The following is a 20,760-nucleotide window of genomic DNA, read 5'->3' as shown; positions in this document are numbered from 1 at the left end:
CGAATGCAGCCAGGGCAGGGCAGAAGGAAGGTGGCCCTCAGGCTGAGGAAGGGACACAGAGGGTGTGGCCAGCTGAGGGGCGGAAGGAATGAGCACAGGGCTCCAGGTGGAAAACGCACAAGCAGAGTCTTGGAGCCAAGCAAAAGCACCTTGCATTCCAGATCCCGAGCCAATGAGGACAGGGTGGGGAAGACATAAAGCTGGATATGTAGCTTAGAGGAGCCATCAAGCCATCTTAAAAGACTCTGGACATGAGCCTGGAGACCACGGGAGACCAATGGAGAACCACGCTGAGGAGGGCTGGGATCAGAGCACACTTTGGAGAGAGCACTTTGGCTGCTGAGCATGGAATGCATTGGGGGGCCCAGTGAGGTAGCAGAGAGATATTAAGCATGTGTTCAACATTAGCCCCCAAGCAAGGGGGGACACACCTTCACTGGGGGGAGTGTGACTCTCCTACTAGCCCGGCAAGTGAACTATTCACACTTCAGGAAGGAGACATGCTTAGGAATTTCCATTAAGCAGTAAGCAACGTCTTTGATCTTTTCACCTGCAGGTTTTCGAGGTGTGTATGCGTGCATGTGTGTACGTGCACATGCTACACAGAGCTCCTCTGCAAGCACCTGGGAGTCTGCCTGTGCTGTTAAAATGACTTACGTAGAATCAGGGCAGGGAGGAAGTGGCTTTTGCCTTGGAGCCTCTTCAAGTCTAGGTTTGGCTTGTCTCTCGAGAAGGGTCTATACAGCTGAGAGACAGACACATGGACAGTTCTGACAGAAGGCAAGTTTATCTCACAACTTTAAACATACCCATATGTTCTCATCATTTAGCTCCCACTTATAAGTGAGAACATGCACAAAGAGGGGAACAACACACACTGGGGCCTTATGAACGGTGGATGGTAGAAGAGAGAGGATCAGGAAAAATAATTCATGGGTTCTAGACTTAACCTGGGTGGTAAAATAATCTGCACAACAAGCCCCCATGACACAAGTTTACCTGTGTAACAAACCTGCACATGCACCCAGAGCCTAAAATAAAATTAAAAAAGAAAGACACAAACAAAAAAAACCCCCAAAATCATGGAGACAGAAAGTAGGATGGTGGTTTCCAGGGGCTGGGGGTGGGGGGATGAGGATACACATCCTCATCCTGTGTTTCTGGATACACAGTTGTAGATAGGAGAGATGAAAAAGTTCTGGAGATAGACAGTAGTAACAGCTGCAAAACAATTTGAATGTACTTAATGTCACTGAATTGTACACTTAGAAATGGTTAAAATAACAAATTTTTTTTGAGACGGAGTCTCGCTCTGTCTCCCAGGCTGGAGTGCAGTGATGCAATCTCAGCTCACTGCAACCTCCGCCTCCCAGGTTCAAGCGATTCTCCTGCCTCAGCCTCCTGAGTAGCTGGGACAACAGGTGCCCACCACCCCGCCTAATTTTTTGTATTTTTAGTAGAGATGGGGTTTCACCATGTTAACCAGGATGGTCTCGATCTCCTGACCTCGTGATTTGCCCACCTCGGCCTCCCAAAGGCTGGGATTACAGGCGTGAGCCACCGTGCCCGGCCCAAAATAGTAAATTTTATGTTGTGTATTACCACAATAAAAAGTTGTAATAATGCAAAAATAGAATCACCCAAGGCAATGGGTAAAATAAATAAATAATGAATCCTCTCTTGTGAATAGAATATCGTCCTGTGTCATATCTGTGGGTGTGATAAGTGCTATTTCATTAAATGTAAACATTTAAAGTACATCTCTATTTTTCGTAACCTGGTTTGGGCATTTCATCATTTTTTTATTGCTTCAGTGGTCCTCAAAAAATGCAAATTGGCCAGAAGCGGTGGCTCATGCTTATAATCAAAATCCCAGCACTCTGAGAGGCCAAGGCAGGAGGATCAATAGAGGCCGGGCATTCAAGACCAGTCTGGGGAACATAGGGAGACTCCATCTCTACAAAATAATAATAATAAAAAAAAAGCCAGATGTGGTGGCATGCACCTGCAGAGCCAGGTACTCTGGAGGCTGAGGTGGAAGGATCACTTGAACCCAGGAGGTTGAGGCTGCAGTGAGCCATGATCACACCACTGCACCACTCCAGCCTGGATGACAGAGGGAGACCCTACCTTTTTAAAAAAAAAAAAAAAAGGGGCACGGGTTCAATAACTCTTGATCTCTGAGTTAATAAGCAGGTTAGAAGAGGCCATCTAGTCTAACCACCCCTCGATGTGGGATGTCCCTTTCCATTGACCCTGTCAGATGTCTCCATATGTTGCTTAAACCCTTCCAGGCACAGGAAGCTCATTACCTGAAAAGCAACTAGTTTCATCGTTAGACACTTGGCTTGTCCTCAGGATCTCCCTGTGGTGGGGCAGGTTGGCCTCCGGGAAACCACCCCATGGTTCCTAGTGCTGGCCTGTGGAGCAGTCACATGAGAGGCCAGCCACTGGCCAGCATGTCCTTCTTTGACTGTCCTTTCTCCATGTTCCGTTCCTTTTTTCCTCTCAATGGATCCTCTACAATATGGTTCCTGGATGCTACAGATTTCAATCTACTTCAATCTTCCAGAGAATCCTCACTGCATAAAACTGTGCTTGTTATGGTCTTCATTGTGGTGCAGATCCCAGAACAAAACTTGCTTTCATGGGCCTTCCTCTGGGCCAGGGCCTGTGCCTGTAAGCAGACTAGACCCTCTATTCAGGAAGCCACAGATTCATGGGCTCTTTGTAGCACCTGGGCCTCATTTGTTGCCACTGTTGAGTTTATGGCCATTAAATATCCAGATCCTCTTGTCCACCCCCAACTCTCCCTGGCCAGGTGTGGACTGCCATTGCAGCCACCTGCAATGGATTCACCGATAGCCCTGGTGGAGCCAATTTTACCTTCTACATATGGAAGATGATATCAGTATCATCTTCCTTGCATTAAAGATCTGCTGACACTGTCCACAAGACCTCAACTGGCCCATGGCGTGGCAAGTGGGGGTGGCTTCAGCCAAGACAGTGATGCTGCATTAATGTTCATGAGTGACCCCAACCCTCAAGGAAGTGTCTGTTCACTAACACACCACTCTCACAGCCCAGTCTTTTCATACTAATCTCCCTGTACAAAGAATGATCTTAATAACAAAACAGGCGAAAAAAATCAGAGGAAGAGAACTCTAAAGGCATATTTCAGCTTTCAAGGTTTTTTTGTTTGTGTGGCGTTGTTTCTTTTCTCAAAGCTGCTGGAAGTCTCAGTTATACAAAACAGGCTTTGGTCACTCCACCCATATTAGACCGAATAACATGCAAACTTCTGGCCCACCATGGAGCCATTCCAGCCCCCCCACCCCACCCGCAACCCTCACCCGGCACAGATGTTTCCTTTTAGTTCCACTGGCCCCATGTCAACAGAAATGTGGCCCAGCTATAACAGAGGCAGAGAACTTTCCACATGCCCTTCAAAGGTAAGAGCATATAGACAGCCTGGTGCAGGGGCTCACACCTGTAATCCCAACTCTTTGGCAGGCAGAGCTGGGAGGACTGTTTGAGCCCAGGAGTTGGCGGCTGCCGTGAACTATGATCATACTACTGCACTCCAGCCTGGAAAACAGAGCAAGACCCTGTCTCTAAGAAAAAAAAAAAAAAAACTTCGTTGGCCTAGCACTCTGTCATTCATTCAAGTATTGGCTCTGCCCCTGTGTACCGGGCCCTGAGTTAGGTAGGTCCTAACTCAGCCAAATCTTAGCTCTCAAGGGGTTCACAGTCCTTGTTGTTTTATCCTTAAAGCTCTGTAGTGTGGCAGTGGAAAAAGAATGGAGTCTCGAGTTCCAAATTTGGCTGAGATACCTGGCACTTGTGTCGTTTTGGATGAGTTATTCAAGACCAAACTCCTCTTCTGTAAAGTGGGGTAATAATCTCTACCCTGCTGGCACATGGGATTCTTTCAAGGAGCAAACTGAGGTCTCGCATGGGAGACAGCTGAGCAACCTGCAAGGTTGTGGGAAGGTTGTGGGAAGGAGGAGGGGTGGTCTGAGCCACCACGCTGTCCCAGTGTGTCAAGGAGCTTGATAGCCTCTTTCCACACCTCGATTCCTTCCACTCCAAGGGACAGTAACTTAATCACCTGATTTGTAACTTTGGGAATAATAAACTGGGCATGCACTTACCTGATGCCCTCAGCTATAATAGTTCACACAAGAGGAGAAAAACAGATAGCCCTATAGGATGCTACAGGAGATTTCAATCTTCTTTAGCTGAAACTCCCTGACTTCCCATCATGTCTAAGAATTTGGCAAACATAAACCCAGCTGTGTGTTTAGGGATCTTTGAGTTTCTAAATCATCACACTATCCCTACACAGCTTTGCTGGAGGTTTTGCAGGTTTCCCTTTCCCCCGTAGAGTTCCTCTGTGTTCCCAAGCCTGATTCTTATTCCACGTCCAGAATCAGCAAATGCCCCCAGGGAAGGAAATGCCAGTGACAGCCTGCTCACTTCAGAAAGTCTCCCCCTTCTCTGGAATTTTAGGCCATGAAATCCTCTTTACTTCCAGAGCTTTCCAAAATCTTTAATGATATGACTCTTGAAATGCATTCAGCATTTTTAGCTGCAGCAGCATGAATGGTGGTCCACCATGACCTACATATCCTACCCAGAACTGAAGTCAAAACACTTGTTGAACACCTCTCTTGGAAAATGTCCTCTGATGGGCATTAACACAATTCCCGACTATCTGCGCTTTTTTTGGCCCATTCCCACAGGTCCATACAAATCCCTTTTCTCTGATCATCCCATCTTACTCCTTTCAGGCCCTTGTCCAACTAGCCAAGTTACTCCCTACTATCCAGGAATCCATGTGTACTCTTATCCCTTTGTGCAAACTTAACAACCAAGTGCACTGGCTGCACTCAGTTCTCTCACTGCTGTCCTGCAGGGCTGTAATGCAGGAGCAGTCCCTTTGGGGCACACATCAATATAGAGAACCAACTCATCCACAAGGCAGACCTGCGGTTTTCCTCTTCCAGTAGCTGGCTGCAGGAGTCCCCTCCCCCATGAGGTCATAAGTGTGGATGAGAGGCACTGGCGAACAGGGGTGACAGACGAATCTGGGCTACCTGGTATATTCCTTGGTTGTGCCCACTGAACTGCTCAGGCCTAATCCTGAATGTACATTTTCATGTTGCATGGATTGTTGCTGCACCCACCCAAACTTATGACCTGGTGGGTCTGACAATAACCAGCATGATGGGTGGCTCAGGTCACTTGAGGTCCCAGGGTTGGGTATTCAGTCTCTAATTGGGCCCAGTGGCAAGCCAGAAACTTCTTTTCAAATTCATTCATTTGGAGGTGAATAGCTTTCCACCACATGGCCTTGCTCCAGAATCCTAGGGTCTGTGCTACAACGTTCTTGTTGGGCCTGCCAGAAACTACACAGCACCCTTACCTGCCCCAGATAGCACTAGCTCCGTTGGAATTTCTGGGTCACATGGAGCAGGAGGGATGCTTGTAATGCAGCTTAAACAGGCTTCAGAGTCCTGTCTTATTCTGGACTCCCATTCACAACTGGTAGGTTTGTGAATTACTCAATAAATGCATTGAGACAGCATTCTCAAGTACAGCATTCTTGTCTCCAAAATCCAGAGGCCCAACAAGTGCTGTACTTCTCAGTGAGGGTAGTGGGGATGAGGGTGGGTGCAAGGTTCAAAAATCTACCACCTTAGAGGGGGTATCTCTCAGAATGCCCCACACCACTGGATACCTAAAAACATTATCAGTGTGGTGGTCTCCTTAATCTTCATGGTGTTTATTTCCCACCCTCTCACGCATGTGTCTTTTACTAGGACTTCCAACGGCTTGCCACATCCTATGTACTAGATCTAATAAACATGATTTTATCAACATAAATAGATCAGCACGATGGCCCTGAAGATATCACTGTGACAAAAAGTAGGTGATTAACATAGACCACTGACAAGACACTGAACACATTTTGCAGTCCTTCCACATAAGAGATCTGCTTTTGACCCTTCTTGTTAATGGGGATTAAGGAAGAATTTGCCTAACTTATAGCCACATACGAAGCATTGGAGGCTGTGTTGATTAATCTTAGTGAAGATACTTCATCCAACAAAGCAGCGGAAATTGGAGCTCTCTCATGTGTTTGGTGGTCATCTACCATGATTCACCTGGCTTTTACAGGGGCCACAGAGATAAGATAAATGGCAATGAGGTGGGGACAACCACCCTTGCATGATGTTGGTCCTAATCTCTGCAATTTCTCCCAAGATCCAATATTGTCTCTGATTTATTATCTTGGCCAGGGAAGGGAGGCAGTTTCCAACCTTGACCCTTCTTACCATTGTGGTTTTCATTCCATCCCATTTATGACATCTCAATTGTACCACATCCATCCCACCTACACATTTGGGGACGGAAATTATCCCAGGACCTAATGACCATTGTGAGCCAGACTTACTTGTACCATCCATTTATTACCTAGCCTCCATCCCCCATCCCTTTTGACTGGAGAGCCTTGGTGGCATTTCAGGTCTCCTAATATAGGCATCAAGTCAAAACCCAGATTCAAAAGCCTTCAAATCACCTTTCCTCAATGCTGGTATTCCAGACTGGAGAACTATTATTGTAGGTGCTGATGGTGATATTACAGGATTCTTATATAAGACACCAACCTCCCTCCTGTCAATGGACTTTGATCTGTGAACTGGCTTACGGAAACTGGGTGAAGGACTGGAATTTCCCATTATAGTGGCTGACATAAGCTTTTTATGCTCCAATTATTATTATTTTTAATTTTGACAAGTTGAGTAAAATCCTGATTGACTGCCCATGTCTTAACCCTCAGAACACATAATCTATTAGCTACGGTCTGACTGCCGTAGAGGCAGAGGCGAGGCTGAGGACAGAAGGTAATCCATCAGAGGCATCTAGCAATGCATGGAACATTGTTTCCCCACTAACTAGCAGTTACTTTATGGCCATTATTTGGGATGTATAAATAACACTGGGATAAACTCCTCTGTATTAATGTTTCCACTCCCCTTGTATCATAAATTATTTACTTTGATTACATGCCCAGAAGTAGAATTACTAGGTCAAAGGGCAAATATTTTTAAGGCTTTTTGTTGAGAAGGAGTCTCGCTCTGTGGCCAGGCTGGAGTGCAGTGGCGCAATCTTGGCTCACGGCAACCTCCACCTCCTGGGTTCAAGCAATTCTCCTGCCTCAGCCTCCCAAGTAGCTGGGACTACAGGCGTGTGCCACCATGCCAATTTTTGTATTTTTAATAGAGATGGGGTTTCACCATGTTGGCCAGGATGGTCTCGATCTCTTGACCTCATGATCTGCCCACCTCAGCCTCCCGAAGTGCTGGGATTACAGGCGTGAGTCACCACACCCGGTCTTTTAAGGCTTTTAATGCACACTGCCAGACTGTTTTCCAAAAAGTCTGGAATAGCGAAGACTTATTCTCTACTGGCAGTTTGTATGTGAGACAACTGGCTTTACTGAGCAAACAAACTACTGTTAATATTCTAAACTCGGCCAGGTGCTGTGGCTCATGCTTGTAATCCCAGCACATTGGGAGGCCGAGGCAGGCGGATCACAAGGTCAGGAGATCAAGACCATCCTGGCCAACATGGTGAAACCCTGTCTCTAATAAAATTAAAAAAATTACTCAGGTGTGGTGGTGCACGCCTGTAGTCCCAGCTACTCAGTAGGGTGAGGCAGGGGAATCGCTTGAACCCGAGAGGCAGAGACTGCAGTGGGTGAGATCGCGCCACTGCACTCCAGCCTGGCAAAAGAACGAGACTCCGTCTCAACAACGAGAAAAAAATCTAAACTCATGTCCCAGTGCAGTGGCTCATGCCTGTAATCCCAGCACTTTGGGAGGCCAAGGCAGGAGGATTGCTTGAGGCCAGGAACTCAAGACCAGCCTGGGCAACATAGTGAGACCCTCATTTTAAAAAAATAATTTGCTGGGCATGTTGGCATGCCTGCAGTCCCAGGAAGGCAGGAAGATCACATGAGCCCAGAAGTTTGAGGCTGCAGTGAGCTATGATTGCACCATTGCATTCCAGCCTCGGTGACAGAGTGAGACCCTATCTCTAAAAACAAAAAAAAGAAAAAAAATTAACTGGTGATTTGAAAGACTAAAGAATCAGAGACAAAAACCCACTTGAATATTATTTAACATTGCATTTCTTATACTCCGCCCTTACTTTGACCAACTTCAATGTTCTTCTACCTAATGTTTATTTAAAGACCACTAAAGACAGCTGTGGCTCTGCTGGATGAAACAGGTCTGTCCCAGGATAATATTTTTCCAAGTCTTTGCCAGTCTCTGTCTTCAGTTTTCTCTTCTCTCACTCTGAGAGTTGCAACAATCAGATCTTTCCAATAAATGCCTCTCCTGGAGAGTCCCTGCTCATATGGTGTTTTGTTTCATTTGCAATATACGTATATTACATGTAGGGGTGGCCTTCAGGGAAAGGTATGGGGTGGCTAGAAACAGATTCCACCAACTTTTTCTCTTCTTTTTCCATTTTTACTGGAAGCGCTTAGCCAGCCATCCAAGCTGGGTAGCTGCTTGTTGTACCACTGGCATGGCAAAGCCTCATCTGTCTGTCTGAAGGGAAGTGAAGCAGAGCTGAGTCTGACATATATGACAGTACCCATTCTAATTTATGCATCTCAAAATGATCCACTGGAATCAACCATCAAAAGCAAACGCTTCTAAACTTTATTCACACTCGAGTTGCATCTCTGCGCCACCACTGCCAATGTTTTGTCATGTCACAGGCAGTCAACCAGGAGCAGGGAAGGAGAGACCAGGCTGATTTCTGCCTTGTTGGGAACACTGTCATGGTGCCTGTAGATAGTCACTGAAGAAACATAAAAGATGAAAACCCAGGCTGTGCTCTCAACAGGGCAGAAGCTCCCCCATTAAGCCCAAGTCTAGGCAGCTGCTTCTCTCCACAGGGATGGACCTGGCCTTGCTGGGAGGAACGCCCACACCAGGACCTCTGGAAGCAGTCCCAAGGGCTTCCGCTCACATTATGTTCTTTCCATTTGGTGATAAATTCCTAACGCCTTACCCCATTTGTCTAACTGGAATGCAGAGAGCAAATGCCACGGTTGAAATGCTCTCCTTCGTGAATCAGCTCCTTCCCCAGGGTGTTTTAAGATTTAGGAGTTTCAGTTCCCCTAGAAAAAAAAACAAAGGCTGCTCTACACATGAAGACTTAATTTTAACACACTGCACAGTGAGACTACAGGCTTATAGGAAGAGCCTTCTGGGCCAGCAAGCATAGTCTTCCTTTCAATGCTGAGAGCATGAAGGCAGCTGAATTATCAAATGCCAACATCTTGAAAGCTGCCTTCTTAATGCTGACAAAACAAAATCTTAGGAAACACTAGGGAGTGGTTATAAAACACAAAGCAATTTCAAAACAAGAGTGATAAGAAAGGATGGCTAAGGGCCAAAGTGGCTGCCACTAAAGCCCCTGAACCTAGGGAATTCCATTCAGATCTCTTGGAGGGCAGGAAGTCAGAGCTGGACTTTCCCAGGATTTGGGATGGCTAACCAGACAGACAGACGCCCTGGGTGTGTACCTGCAGCAGAGTGCCTCCTCTTTTTTCCTCTCCCAGAACCACCCAAATACACAAGGTGAATGAATTTTTCTTTGTGATTCTTATTTTTAAAGTTCTTCAAGGGGAAAAAAATTCACAAAATACATATCATAAGCATTTCCTGTAAACCAGTTTCTGTCAGGTCTTTACTCCAGCTTGTGGGGGTCTCCCTTGGTGGCAGAGCTCTGGATTTGCCTGCCACTCACTAGATAAGGGCCAGACCCAGATGGGTCACTGAATGGTGCCTTGGCTTCAACTGAAGAACTCTAGACATACCAAACCAGACCAGAAAATAGCCTTTAATTTTACATGTACAAATGTTGCTGTAAATTCGTAACAGCGAAGAAAAATATATACGAACCGGTTTAAAAGGAAAAGTAAAAAACAATCCACAGTTGAGCAGTTGATCTGCAAATCATCCCAGGAATCCAACTTTCTGTCTCTTGGGCCCCAGGCTTTCTTCCTTGTGCAGAACACTCTGCAAGGAGGCATGCAGCACCTTGCCCACACGCTTGCCAGTCTGTGGAGAAGGGACGGGAGAGAGCACACGCCCCCTTGTAAGGCACACACACTCTGACCAGAAAAGCATTCTTTTCTGCCAGCTAGTCTTTCTGATATTGTACACATTCCATCTGCCTTAGAGGACTTTTATTTAATTAAAGCAAATTAAAACAAAAACCACAAACCCCAACAACATAATAAATTTTGTAAAAATCGTCATATCAAAAAAATAAAAAAGAGAGACAAACACCAGCCCCCACCAGGCAACAAACAGAGAAGAGCAAAGCCTGCCCTGGCCATTAGCTCATGCTTCACTATCCTGCTGCCACTGCAACAAGCAACAAAGTTGTCAATCAAATCTGGGCTTGGGTACAGCCAGGTGACACTGTACTATAGGGAGACCACAGGGAATCCAGAGTCTGTCTGGAGAAGAAACAGATGATGCCAAGGACATTTTAGTAAGCAGCTTCTCATTCACCTCCCATGAAGCCTCTAAGCAGAACTGCTCAGGTGTGACCAAAGTCAGTACCTGGATGGGATCTTTGGTGTTTACTGCCATGCTGAGATGCTAAAGGCAGTGAAATGTTGGAATCAAAACACATCAAGAGGGACAACCCACAAAATTAATAATCAGTCCCTACACAGCAGACACGAGAGGTAAAACAAAAACAAAAACAAAAACAAAACAAAAAAACTCAATATGGCTGGGAGTAGTGGCCCATGCTTGTAATCCCAGCACTTTTGGAGGCCAAGGCAAGAGGATTTTGCTTGAGGCCAGGAGATCAAGACCAGACTGGGCAACAGAGTGAAACCCTGTCTCTACAAAAAACTAAAAATTAGCTGGGCATGGTGGTATGTGCCTGTAGACCCAGCTACTCAGGGGGCTGAGATGGGAGGATTGTTTGAGCCCAGGAGGTCACGGCTGCAGTGAGCTGTGACTGTGCCACTGTACTCCAGCCTGGATAACAGAGCAAGACCCTGTCTCAAAAAACAACCACCACCCCAATATAAAAAAATATATTTTTCTTTATGAAACTGTTATTCTGTCTCTGGGCCCAAGAATCATTTTAAGAATACAAAGAACCACAAATCTCTACCTTATCAGGTCTTTCACATTCCCATAGCAGTTTGGATTCAACTCTGCCACTGGTTCCATTCTCAACAATGTTGAGATAAAAACATCCATGCCTAAATCCCTGCCTCAATCTCTTCAGTTACAGGTGTATTCTCCCCAGAGTAATGACTTGTGTGTCTTCTCTCCTGGCCCCTAACTGTAACATGGGATGAGATCCCAAGTATGACTAAAACTCTTCTGAAAAGATGATTTCGATCTAAAAGGCTGGGAAGTGATCACCTCTATGAAATGCAAAGTCAGGGTTAAAGGTCAAAAAGGCCTTTGGGGGCTGGATGCGGTGGCTGATGCCTGTAATCTCAACACTTTGGGAGGCCGAGGCCGGTAGATCACAAGGTCAGGAGTTCAAGACCAGCCTGGCAAACATAGTGAAACCCCGTCTCTACTAAAAATACAAAAAAATTAACTGGGAGTGGTGGCGGGCACCTGCAGTCCCAGCTACTCAGGAGGCGGAGGCAGAATCACTTCAACCAGGGAGGTCGAGGTTGCAGTGAGCTGAGATCGCACCACTGCACTCCAGCCTGGGTGATAGTGTGAGACTCCATCTCAAAAAAAAAAAGGGCCTTTGGAAAGATTTTCCCATAACATTAGAAAAAGAAAAAAAAGTCTGAGTCTGTCAAATAGGGGTACTGATTATTCATATACATGAGGGTGGGGAGAGAGGACAACAAGAGGAGATGAGATGGACAGGATGCCAGGACTTGAGAGGGCCTTGACGCCTCTGAATCCAGATGCAGGAAAGCAACTGCAGAGGCTAGGGGTGGCAGCCTGCACAACTACCCGCAAGGCTCTCAGCTCCACCGAGTCATTTTCCAGATTGCTGCATCCCTGTGTGAGATAAACAGTAAGACAGGGCCACAGAGCTATAGTCCCCTGTCCAGAGTTAGCAGACCTCATCCCCCAAACCTGAGGGGAGGACAAAGCTCAGCTCACTGAACAGAGCTCTGGTTCTGCCATCTATGACAGCCAGGGCAGATCTGGTTTATAAGGCTGACATTGCACAGTGGCTGGGAGCAGGGGCTCTGGACGCACACAGTCTTGGTTTAAATCCTAGCTCCAGTATTTATGACCAGGGAGGCCTGTAGGCAAGCTGCTTATCCTCTGTGTGCCTCAGTTTCCTCATCTGTAAAAATGACGACAATAATAATAGTTACCTCACAGGTTGTTGAGGACTAAATGATATATTTAAAGCAGTGAAAACAGTATCTGGCACATAGTACACACACAATAAACTTCAGCTATTTGTTTACTGTGCTTGTTGTTGCTGTTTAGAGAAATTCTCATAAACTCTCCTGGGAGGGGGAAGAGTACCTTCTAAAACAAGGTTTGACAGTCCCTTGCCTAGAGGACTTTGGTAGAATTTATGCAGCATTAAGTCTGGAGAAATTTGAACTCAGGATGCTTCATGGAGCACAGACAATAAGAGCTGCCATTAGCTGAGAACTGATGACGTATCAGGCACTGTGACATGTGCTTCACCTCTACACCTCACATCATCCTAGTAACAACCTCAGCAGTGTCTGGGCAGATATTACTATTATCAGTCCCACTTTGCAGATGAGGGGGACTATGGCCCAGAGCCAGGTTTGCAGCCAGGGCAGTACACCCTCACAGCCCATGGTTGGGAACTCCATGCTATATACAGTGCTCATTTTGGCCTTTTAAATAACATGATAAAGAGAGAAAGTAGATGCCATGTTCTTGGATTCTTCAGTATGAAGTCATTGTTTCTAAACACAAAAGAAGAGTGCTTGCTATTAAGCAATGATCTCTGGGCATGTGTGGTGATATAGAGGTTACAAGAAAGTATGAATAATCAGATCCTGCTAACTCTGTTCCTGGAAGTTCAGTCAGTCAATCAGTCAGAAAGGTGAGGTGGATATAGGGGAAAGAAGGTCTGGGAAACAGGTGAGCAGGACCCTGTCCCTACCCTGCGGGGCTTCCAGGCCAGTGAGGTGAAAGACATGTGGGGCAAACAGTACAGAGAACTGTAGAAGTGCCCTGATGGCTCTGCTAGGGATGGGGGCAACCCAACCCAACTCCAGTGGGTCAGATTTCTCACCATCCCTGCTTGTCTCCATTTAAACACTTCTAGAGCTGTAATGAATTTGGGAGACAGCCACACTTCAGCCCATGCTTCCACCTTTACTCACCCACTTCTAGGGACAGGAAGCAGTGAGCCAAGAATTCTATTCCCTCATCAAGTCACAAAGGCCTGCACTTTTGGAGTTACGAGTGGCTCTTTACATTATGAAAGTCCAACAGTCTTATTTAAACACATAGAAATGAGATGGGGGGTACTTACTGAGGACAAATTAATGGTTACTGGTAGGCTCCTTACCTCCCAGTCCAGAGTATCCACCCCACAACCCCCCTTGATTAGGTCAGCAGACCCCTGGCTCAAACCAGCTGTTCCCAAACCTCCAAGTTTGGGGTCAAGGCTGTGAATGGGGAGAATCCCCACGGTATGACCAAGGGAGCAGGAAGCAGCAGGCACCCCGGCCAGGTCCCCGCACCTTCCTCAGAACTAAGGCCTCACCTCCATCATCTCGAAGATGCTCTCTGGGTCCAGGCTGCCCTTCCCCACTTTCCTCATGCACGTCACAACTCCCTTGCTGGTCACCGACACCAGCAAGCTGGCCAGCGAGCAGGCCTCCTCCTGAAGAGTAGCATCCACCACATGCCGACAGCCAATCTGCAAAGGCAGGGTGCATGGCACACAGTGGGTCACGCAGGCCCCAGAGTCCCACCCCTGATGGCCTCGTGGTGGGAATCTCTACACCAAGCAAAGCATTTGCACTGGTCATTCCAGGTCTTATTTTAGATTCTGCTCACGAGGAAAACAGCTGAGGGATTGTTCAACAATTCTCACAGGCCACTGTGTGGGTGGTACAATAAAAACACGATATGGAAAAACAGGGCAAGGGGGTTTAAAACTAGAATTCAGAGACCAACCAAGACAAAGGCCACCAAGGCTTTCCAACAGAGGGGCACAAGGGAGAAATTCACACACAAGGCCACATGGACGTTTCACTGATGGCAAGGGGGAATCAAGAGGGTCCATGCTAAGGGACACACTCAAGAACAAGCCAAAGGCTGGGCGCAGCGGCTCATGCCTCCCAGCACTTTGGGAGGCTGAGGAAAATGGATTGCTTGAGCTCAGGAGTTTGAGACCAGCCCAGGCAACATGGCAAGACCCTGTCTCCACCAAAAATACAAAAAAATAGCCAGATATGGTGGTGTGAGCCTGTGGTACCAGCTACTTGGGAGGCTGAGGTGGAAGGGTCGCTTGAGGTTGAGCCGGGGCGGGTGGGGGGGTTGCAGCAGAGGTTGCAGTGAGCCTAGATTGAGCTACTGCACTCCAGCCTGGGCAACAGAGCAACACTCTGTCTCAAAACAAATAAACAATAAGAAAGAACAAGCCGGCTAGGTGCGGTGGCTTATGCCTGTAATCCCGGCACTTTGGGAGGCTGAGGTGGGCAGATCACCCAAGGTCAGGAGTTTGAGACCAGCCTGGCCAACATGGTGAAACACCATCTCTACTAAAAATACAAAACTTAGGCGGGGATGATGGCACGTGCCTGTAATCCCAGCTATTTGGGAGGCTGAGGCAGAAGAATTGCTTGAACCTGGGAGGCGGAGGTTGCAGTGAGCTGAGATCGCGCCATCGCACTCCAGCCTGGGTGTTGCAGCAAGACTGTCTCAAAAAAAAAAAAAAAAAGAAGCCAAGACCCAACATCCTGCCATCCTGTTGTCTGAACACTTCACCACATCCTATTCATGAAGTGATTTCAGTGGAATGAAACCTGACCTGTTTAGCTTTATTTTGAGATAATGAATCCTGAGTGGAATTAGCTACAATCCCAGTCAATAGCCAATACAGGCCTCTTTGCACAGCCTGGGGCAGCATTAGTTATATATCACATCAGCCTGATGTTCAGCTCCACAGCCCTCTGTTCAGCTCTACAGCCCTCTATGAGAAAACCACTCATGATACCCAAGACCTGCTCCAACCTCCCATTTCATAGGGGGGACAGTGTTCGCCACCCTGCCACTACTCAACCACCCTAGACCCCATAGAGTTGAGGTAATTAAAAGACATGGTGCTTTAGTGAAGCACATGGTATGTGGAAGGAGCTTAACAAACTCTGGCTACTATTACTACAAACACACTCATGGCTCCCAGGACCACATCGTATCTTCCAATTAAAAAGAAAAGAAAGAGCTACTCGTGGTAGTGGTTTCTAGTATAACCAAATTATTGGATTTGGGTAAAAGCTACTTCTATATGGTGTGTGATATTACAACTTCTTAACTTATTAAGTAACCTCAGCAGGTTGGGATTAGAGGAGACCCACACCCACAGGGAAGACAAAAACCATAAAATACAAGTTATACCTTGCACAGAGTGACAATGCAGGGGACATTCTCCACACTTAGTCGTATGCAGTCATAAGGGTCATCAGACAATTCAATGTCCTTCGACCCCTCTTCATCCTCCAGAACTCGAACCCTTGGTATCCTGGAAGCAGAAGCACTAGTAAAATTCCCACTTGGAGGAGGAAAAATAACTTCTTTTTAAGATTGAGAATAGGAGTTGGAATCCCTGTGTCTCACAAGAGAAAGACACGCTATGCCTATTCTTTATCATCCTCATCCCTGTCATCCCTGTCAAAAGCACACAGGAGGCACCGCAGTGCGATGAGGAAAGGCATCTTTTAGAAAATGATGCTGGGTCAATCAGATATCCCAATGGAAAAAAAAGAATCTCAATCCCTACCTCACACCACACACACGAAGCCATACCAAATAGACCATAGATATAAAAAAATAAAAGACAAGACAATAAAGCGTTTAGAAAAAAACATCTGCATGACCTTGGAGTAGACAACTATTTCTTGAAAAGGATACAGAAAGGGAAAAAAGTTCCATATTCAATTATAACATCATGAACTTCTGTATATCAGAAGACATCATTTAAAAACAAAAATATAATCTGGGGAGATAAAATACTACCTGACAGACTACATAAAGAATTCCTGTTAAACAAAAAAAAAGACAGCCCAATAGAAAAATGGACAAAAGACTCAAACGTAGAACATATTTGGATGTCTTCATAAAAGAGGCTGTCCGAGTAGCCAATAAACCAAGAAAAGCTGCTCAATTTAAATATCTATTAAAAATGCAAATTAAAACTACACTGTGATACCAAGGCACAACCAAAATAACTATTAAAAAAAAAAAAAAAAAAAACGCCAGGCACGGTGGCTCATGCCTGTAATCCCAGTACTTTCAGAGGCCAAGGCGGGAGGATCACCTGAGGTCAGGAGTTCGAGACCAGCCTGGCCAAGATGGTGAAACCCCATCTCTACTAAAAATACAAAAATTAGCTGGGTGTGGTGGCGCACACCTGTAATCCCAGCTACTTGGGAGGCTGAGGTAAGAGAATCACTTGAACCTGGGAGGTGGAGGTTGCAGTGAACTGAGATCACGCCACTGCAGTCCAGCCTGGGAGACAGAGTGAGACTCCATCTCAAAAAAAAAAAGCAAGAGTTGACAAAAATGTGAAACAACCCGGAACTCTTACATACACTGCTGGTGGAAGTGTTAACTAGTAAAACACTTTGTGAAACTGGCAGCATCTACCGTTAACTAAAGATAGCCATACCCTATAACCCAGAACACTCCTCCCTAACAGAAATAGAGAAATATGTGCACCAAAGACATGCACAAAATGTTCATGATGCCCATCCCTATTTGTAATAGCCTCAAACTGGAAATGAACCAGATGGCCATCAACAGTAGACTGATAAGCAACAGCAGACTGGACAGTAGACTGGATAAACAGCAGACTGGACAAAGTCACACAATGGAACACCATACAGCAAAAAGCAAGCTATGACTAAGGCAGCAACATAGATCTCTCAAAACACAATGCTTAGTGAATGAGGCAGACACAAAACAGAACATAGTATATGATACCATTTATATCAAGTACAAAAGTAATCTATTCTTTTAAGATGCTGGTTATCATCAGTGAGTGTAATTGCATGGGGGTACAGAAGGTGTGGGATGCTTCTGGGGTGCTGGCAACATTCTGTTTCTTCAGCTGGGTACTGAAAAACACATTTAACCTATAAAGTCAATTCACTTCAGGCTGGGTTGGAGGAGCCAGGAAGGAAGAGGTGGTCCATCCAGCTACTGTAATGGAAACAGCATTGGTACTTTTCCCAGTTCCTCTAACAAAACCCCCCATGATTGAGCCCTGCTGGCCATCCATACACAAGGCCATACACAATCTAGATCCATACACAACATCTAGATCAGATCAGGGGAGTTTCAGCCAGAGAATGTTGACAAGGGCCAAGGAGTTCTGTAAGGGTCTTCCCCATTTGGAGCCTTCCCATCAGAGGAAGTTCTACTAAGTAATATCCTATTTGAACAAGTCGTCAACCATTTACACACACACACACACACACACACACACACACACACGCACGCACAGTAACTCCCAATTTCCCAACCCTTTGGCTACAACATGACTGGGCAGAAGGGCTAAAGAATACCCTCAGGTGACCTTTACCCTTCTAAAGGACCCTGAATATGCCAATAGTCTCTCCACATACCAGGGGGACTTGATGCCTTAGAGTCCCCATTCCTTGCTGCCTGCAGGGCTGTTCTTGGTCTGAGGATGAGACTATGGCTGTGTCCATGACAGGTGTCCTCCCCTACCTGAGCAGCTGGGTTAACCTTTCTGGTATACAGTTTGGCCAGCAACTCCCCCACAGCTAAACAGCCTCGTCTGGTTCCCAATCTCTCTTTTTGCCTGGGTGCCTATAGGAACCAGCTGGCAGATGGGGAGTCATTTCTGAGGCTCAAGATAAATCAGATGACAGCTTCCTTTCCTTCCCCAACAGGGCCCGAGCACCAGCTACTGCTGTGGGATCTGGCATGCAAGCTCCCACGGTGGCCAAGAGTGCCAGGCTCACATTTCAAATAGTCTCAACAAGGAGCCTAGTGGCACAGCTAGGGGTGGGGGACTCTACAGCTTTCATTCTCAGCAAATATTCCAGCCTGCAATTTTTGTCTGCTCTAAATTACACAGGGAGTCTAAACTCATCATAGAAAAGCTCTAAAAAACAGGTAAATGTTATGTTGGCCAAAATATGAGCACTGAGAAATAACTACAGTGATTACTTGGGGGTACATATTTCCAGACACATTAAATATAAGAACTACCAAAGTAAAATACAACAAACCAACAAACAAAAACCAGGATGAGGGGACTGCATTTAGTGAACTATTTTCCATATTAATATGCCCTTAAATAGGCTGCTGTGTGGACTTCAATCCCCTCCATTGTGAAACTCAGGTTGTTTCCAGTTTCTTACCATTACAAAGCAGTGTAATGTTTATTCTAGGACGTGATGAACACCCTAGAATAAACATCTTTGCTCATTTATTCAATTATGTCCTTAGGTTATATCCCTAGAAGTTTCTAATCCTCGTTTTTTAATAGGATCCGCTGCTACCTAAATGTAGGCTCTCTCATAGGATGAACACCCTATCCCACGTATTTACTCATAAATGCTGCAAATTTTCCTCAAAGTACTTGGAGCATAAAAGGGGGAAAGGTCAATCAGTCAGAATAAATGTCAACTCCAAAAAAGTATAGCAACTTGTCCCTTCTACACAACCTGTTTGGAAAGCTGAACCATGTGGAATAGCCATTTCCTCTTCTTAAACCAAAGGGAAGCCTGTTACCCTGCTTTTAGAACACACATGTGTACAATCAAGCAATATGCAAGCACTTACTATGTGTCAGGTACTGTTCATGGTGCTAGGAATATAGGCAAGTACAAAACAGGCAAAATCCTTGCCCCCCATAGAGTTCACCCAGTAATAGTATTTGGATAGTTGGCCTGTAGGTGGTGTCTACTCTTTTTGGCTTCTCTGTAGTTTTCTAATATTTTTCTAAATGGTAGGTGTCTATTTATAAAAATAACAATACAAGAAATAAATACAGAATATATGTATATATGTAGTTTTAATTTACGAAATCTATCTTTTCTGGAGTTTAACGTTAGATGTCACCATTTTCAATGTTAAAACCCCCTGTTATCTTCACATATGAGCTACAATAGAAATTTCCTCAGTGTTCCATTACAAGTGTCTGCTCTGGTTCTCCACAGGTTCACAGAGCTGTTTCTAGGAAGACTTACCTTGTATTGAAGAGAGCAGCCTTTACAGCAATGGAAATGGCATCAAACAAATTTCCACCACATTCCAGCAGCTAAGGGAGACAGGAATTGAAAAAGGAAAAAAAAACCAAACATCATTTATTACTTTAAGTATTACCCCAGTTAAAGGACACTGCTTTTTTTTTTTTTTTTTGAGACAGAGTCCCGCTCTGTCACTCAGGCTGGATTGTAGTGGTGCAATCTTGGCTAACTGCAACCTCTGCCTCCCAGGTTCAAGTAATTCTCCCACCTCAGCCTCCCGAATAGCTGGGATTACAGGTGTGCGCCACCACCCCCAGCTAATTTTTGTATTTTAGGGTTTCACCATGTTGGCCAGGCTGGTCTTGAACTCCTGACCAAAAGTGATCTGCCTACCTCAGCCTCCCAAAGTGCTGGGGTATAGGCATGAGCCACCACGCCCGGCCAGGACACTGATTTTTTTTTTTTTCTTTCCCTAAATCTATTCTGTGGTCAAGGACACTGATTTCTAAGAAATGCTGACTGTGTGTTTATAAAATAAAGATAACACGTGGCTGCTCTCCTGGCTAGCCATGCAGTGACTCCAACTCACTGACACAGTCCTTCACCCTAATTACAGGCACTGCCTTGTCATAGCTGTGCTTACGTGGCCCATGCACACAAGGTCACAGTTGGCAGGGCTGTGGTACCAACACTCAGAGGTCATGGCTTGTGGTGGGCTCCTCTCACAGGCACTTCAGGCAGTTGGGGCTGCCCTGAAGGTGGGACTGATCACCTTTATTTTGCCCCAGATAGCTCCCAATTGTACTCCAAGTGTTACTCCAATCTTTGCTAACATATGCCTGGCCTCCAAACAAGGAGAAAACAGTGGCTACTGATGTTGCAGCTGCTACTAGGTTCACATTTACTAGTGTAATTACCTCTCGTATGTAATGATCAATGTATATCTGATGCTCAGACATGAAATACTACGTGTTTTACATTACTTATAATGAAAACTAAAGTCTCTCAGACAAGCTTCTGCCCATGAGCGAAAGTGTTGAGTGCACTTACGTGTGCTCATCTAGCAGGGAAAATTAGAGCACATTTAACTGGAAGGTGGCATATCCTTCTGTCCTCATTTTAGAGAGGCCTTGGCCTGAGGTTATGGAATAAAGCCGACTGGGCTGCCCCAAATAAGAAAGGTGAGAAGTCACACATAGAAAGAAAAGTCATGTAGTTCTGTTTTTGTTTAGAGTCTATCTCCTCTGCAGTTGAACTGTGAACTCTTAAAGGCT

General features: G+C 45.7%; 1 protein-coding gene across 2 annotated transcripts in view; it reads right to left on the bottom strand.

Moving 5' to 3' along the window:
* Positions 1-8,168: 8,168 nt before the first annotated feature.
* The window catches only part of EXOSC7 (exosome component 7), a 36,775-nt gene continuing 24,183 nt past the window's right edge, over positions 8,169-20,760 (bottom strand). The window contains exons 5-9 of one of the 2 annotated variants that reach the window (XR_008678650.2): positions 19,487-19,557; positions 15,663-15,786; positions 13,804-13,959; positions 9,993-10,151; positions 8,169-9,205 (exon numbers count right to left, since the gene is read on the bottom strand). Coding sequence is in view for 1 of the 2 variants with exons in the window: in XM_004033977.5 (XP_004034025.1) it covers positions 10,047-10,151; positions 13,804-13,959; positions 15,663-15,786; positions 19,487-19,557 (456 nt within the window). In the remaining variant the exon portion in view is untranslated. Of the gene's footprint in view, positions 9,206-9,914; positions 10,152-13,803; positions 13,960-15,662; positions 15,787-19,486; positions 19,558-20,760 lie in introns of those variants that run through there. The other variant, XM_004033977.5, reaches the window with a different exon arrangement.

Source organism: Gorilla gorilla, chromosome 2 (assembly GCF_029281585.2).
Source record: "Gorilla gorilla gorilla isolate KB3781 chromosome 2, NHGRI_mGorGor1-v2.1_pri, whole genome shotgun sequence".
In the NCBI taxonomy this organism is placed as follows: Eukaryota; Metazoa; Chordata; class Mammalia; order Primates; family Hominidae; genus Gorilla; species Gorilla gorilla.
The sequence above is the reverse complement of the archived record's forward strand: the minus strand, read 5'-3'. Positions and strand labels throughout refer to the sequence as shown.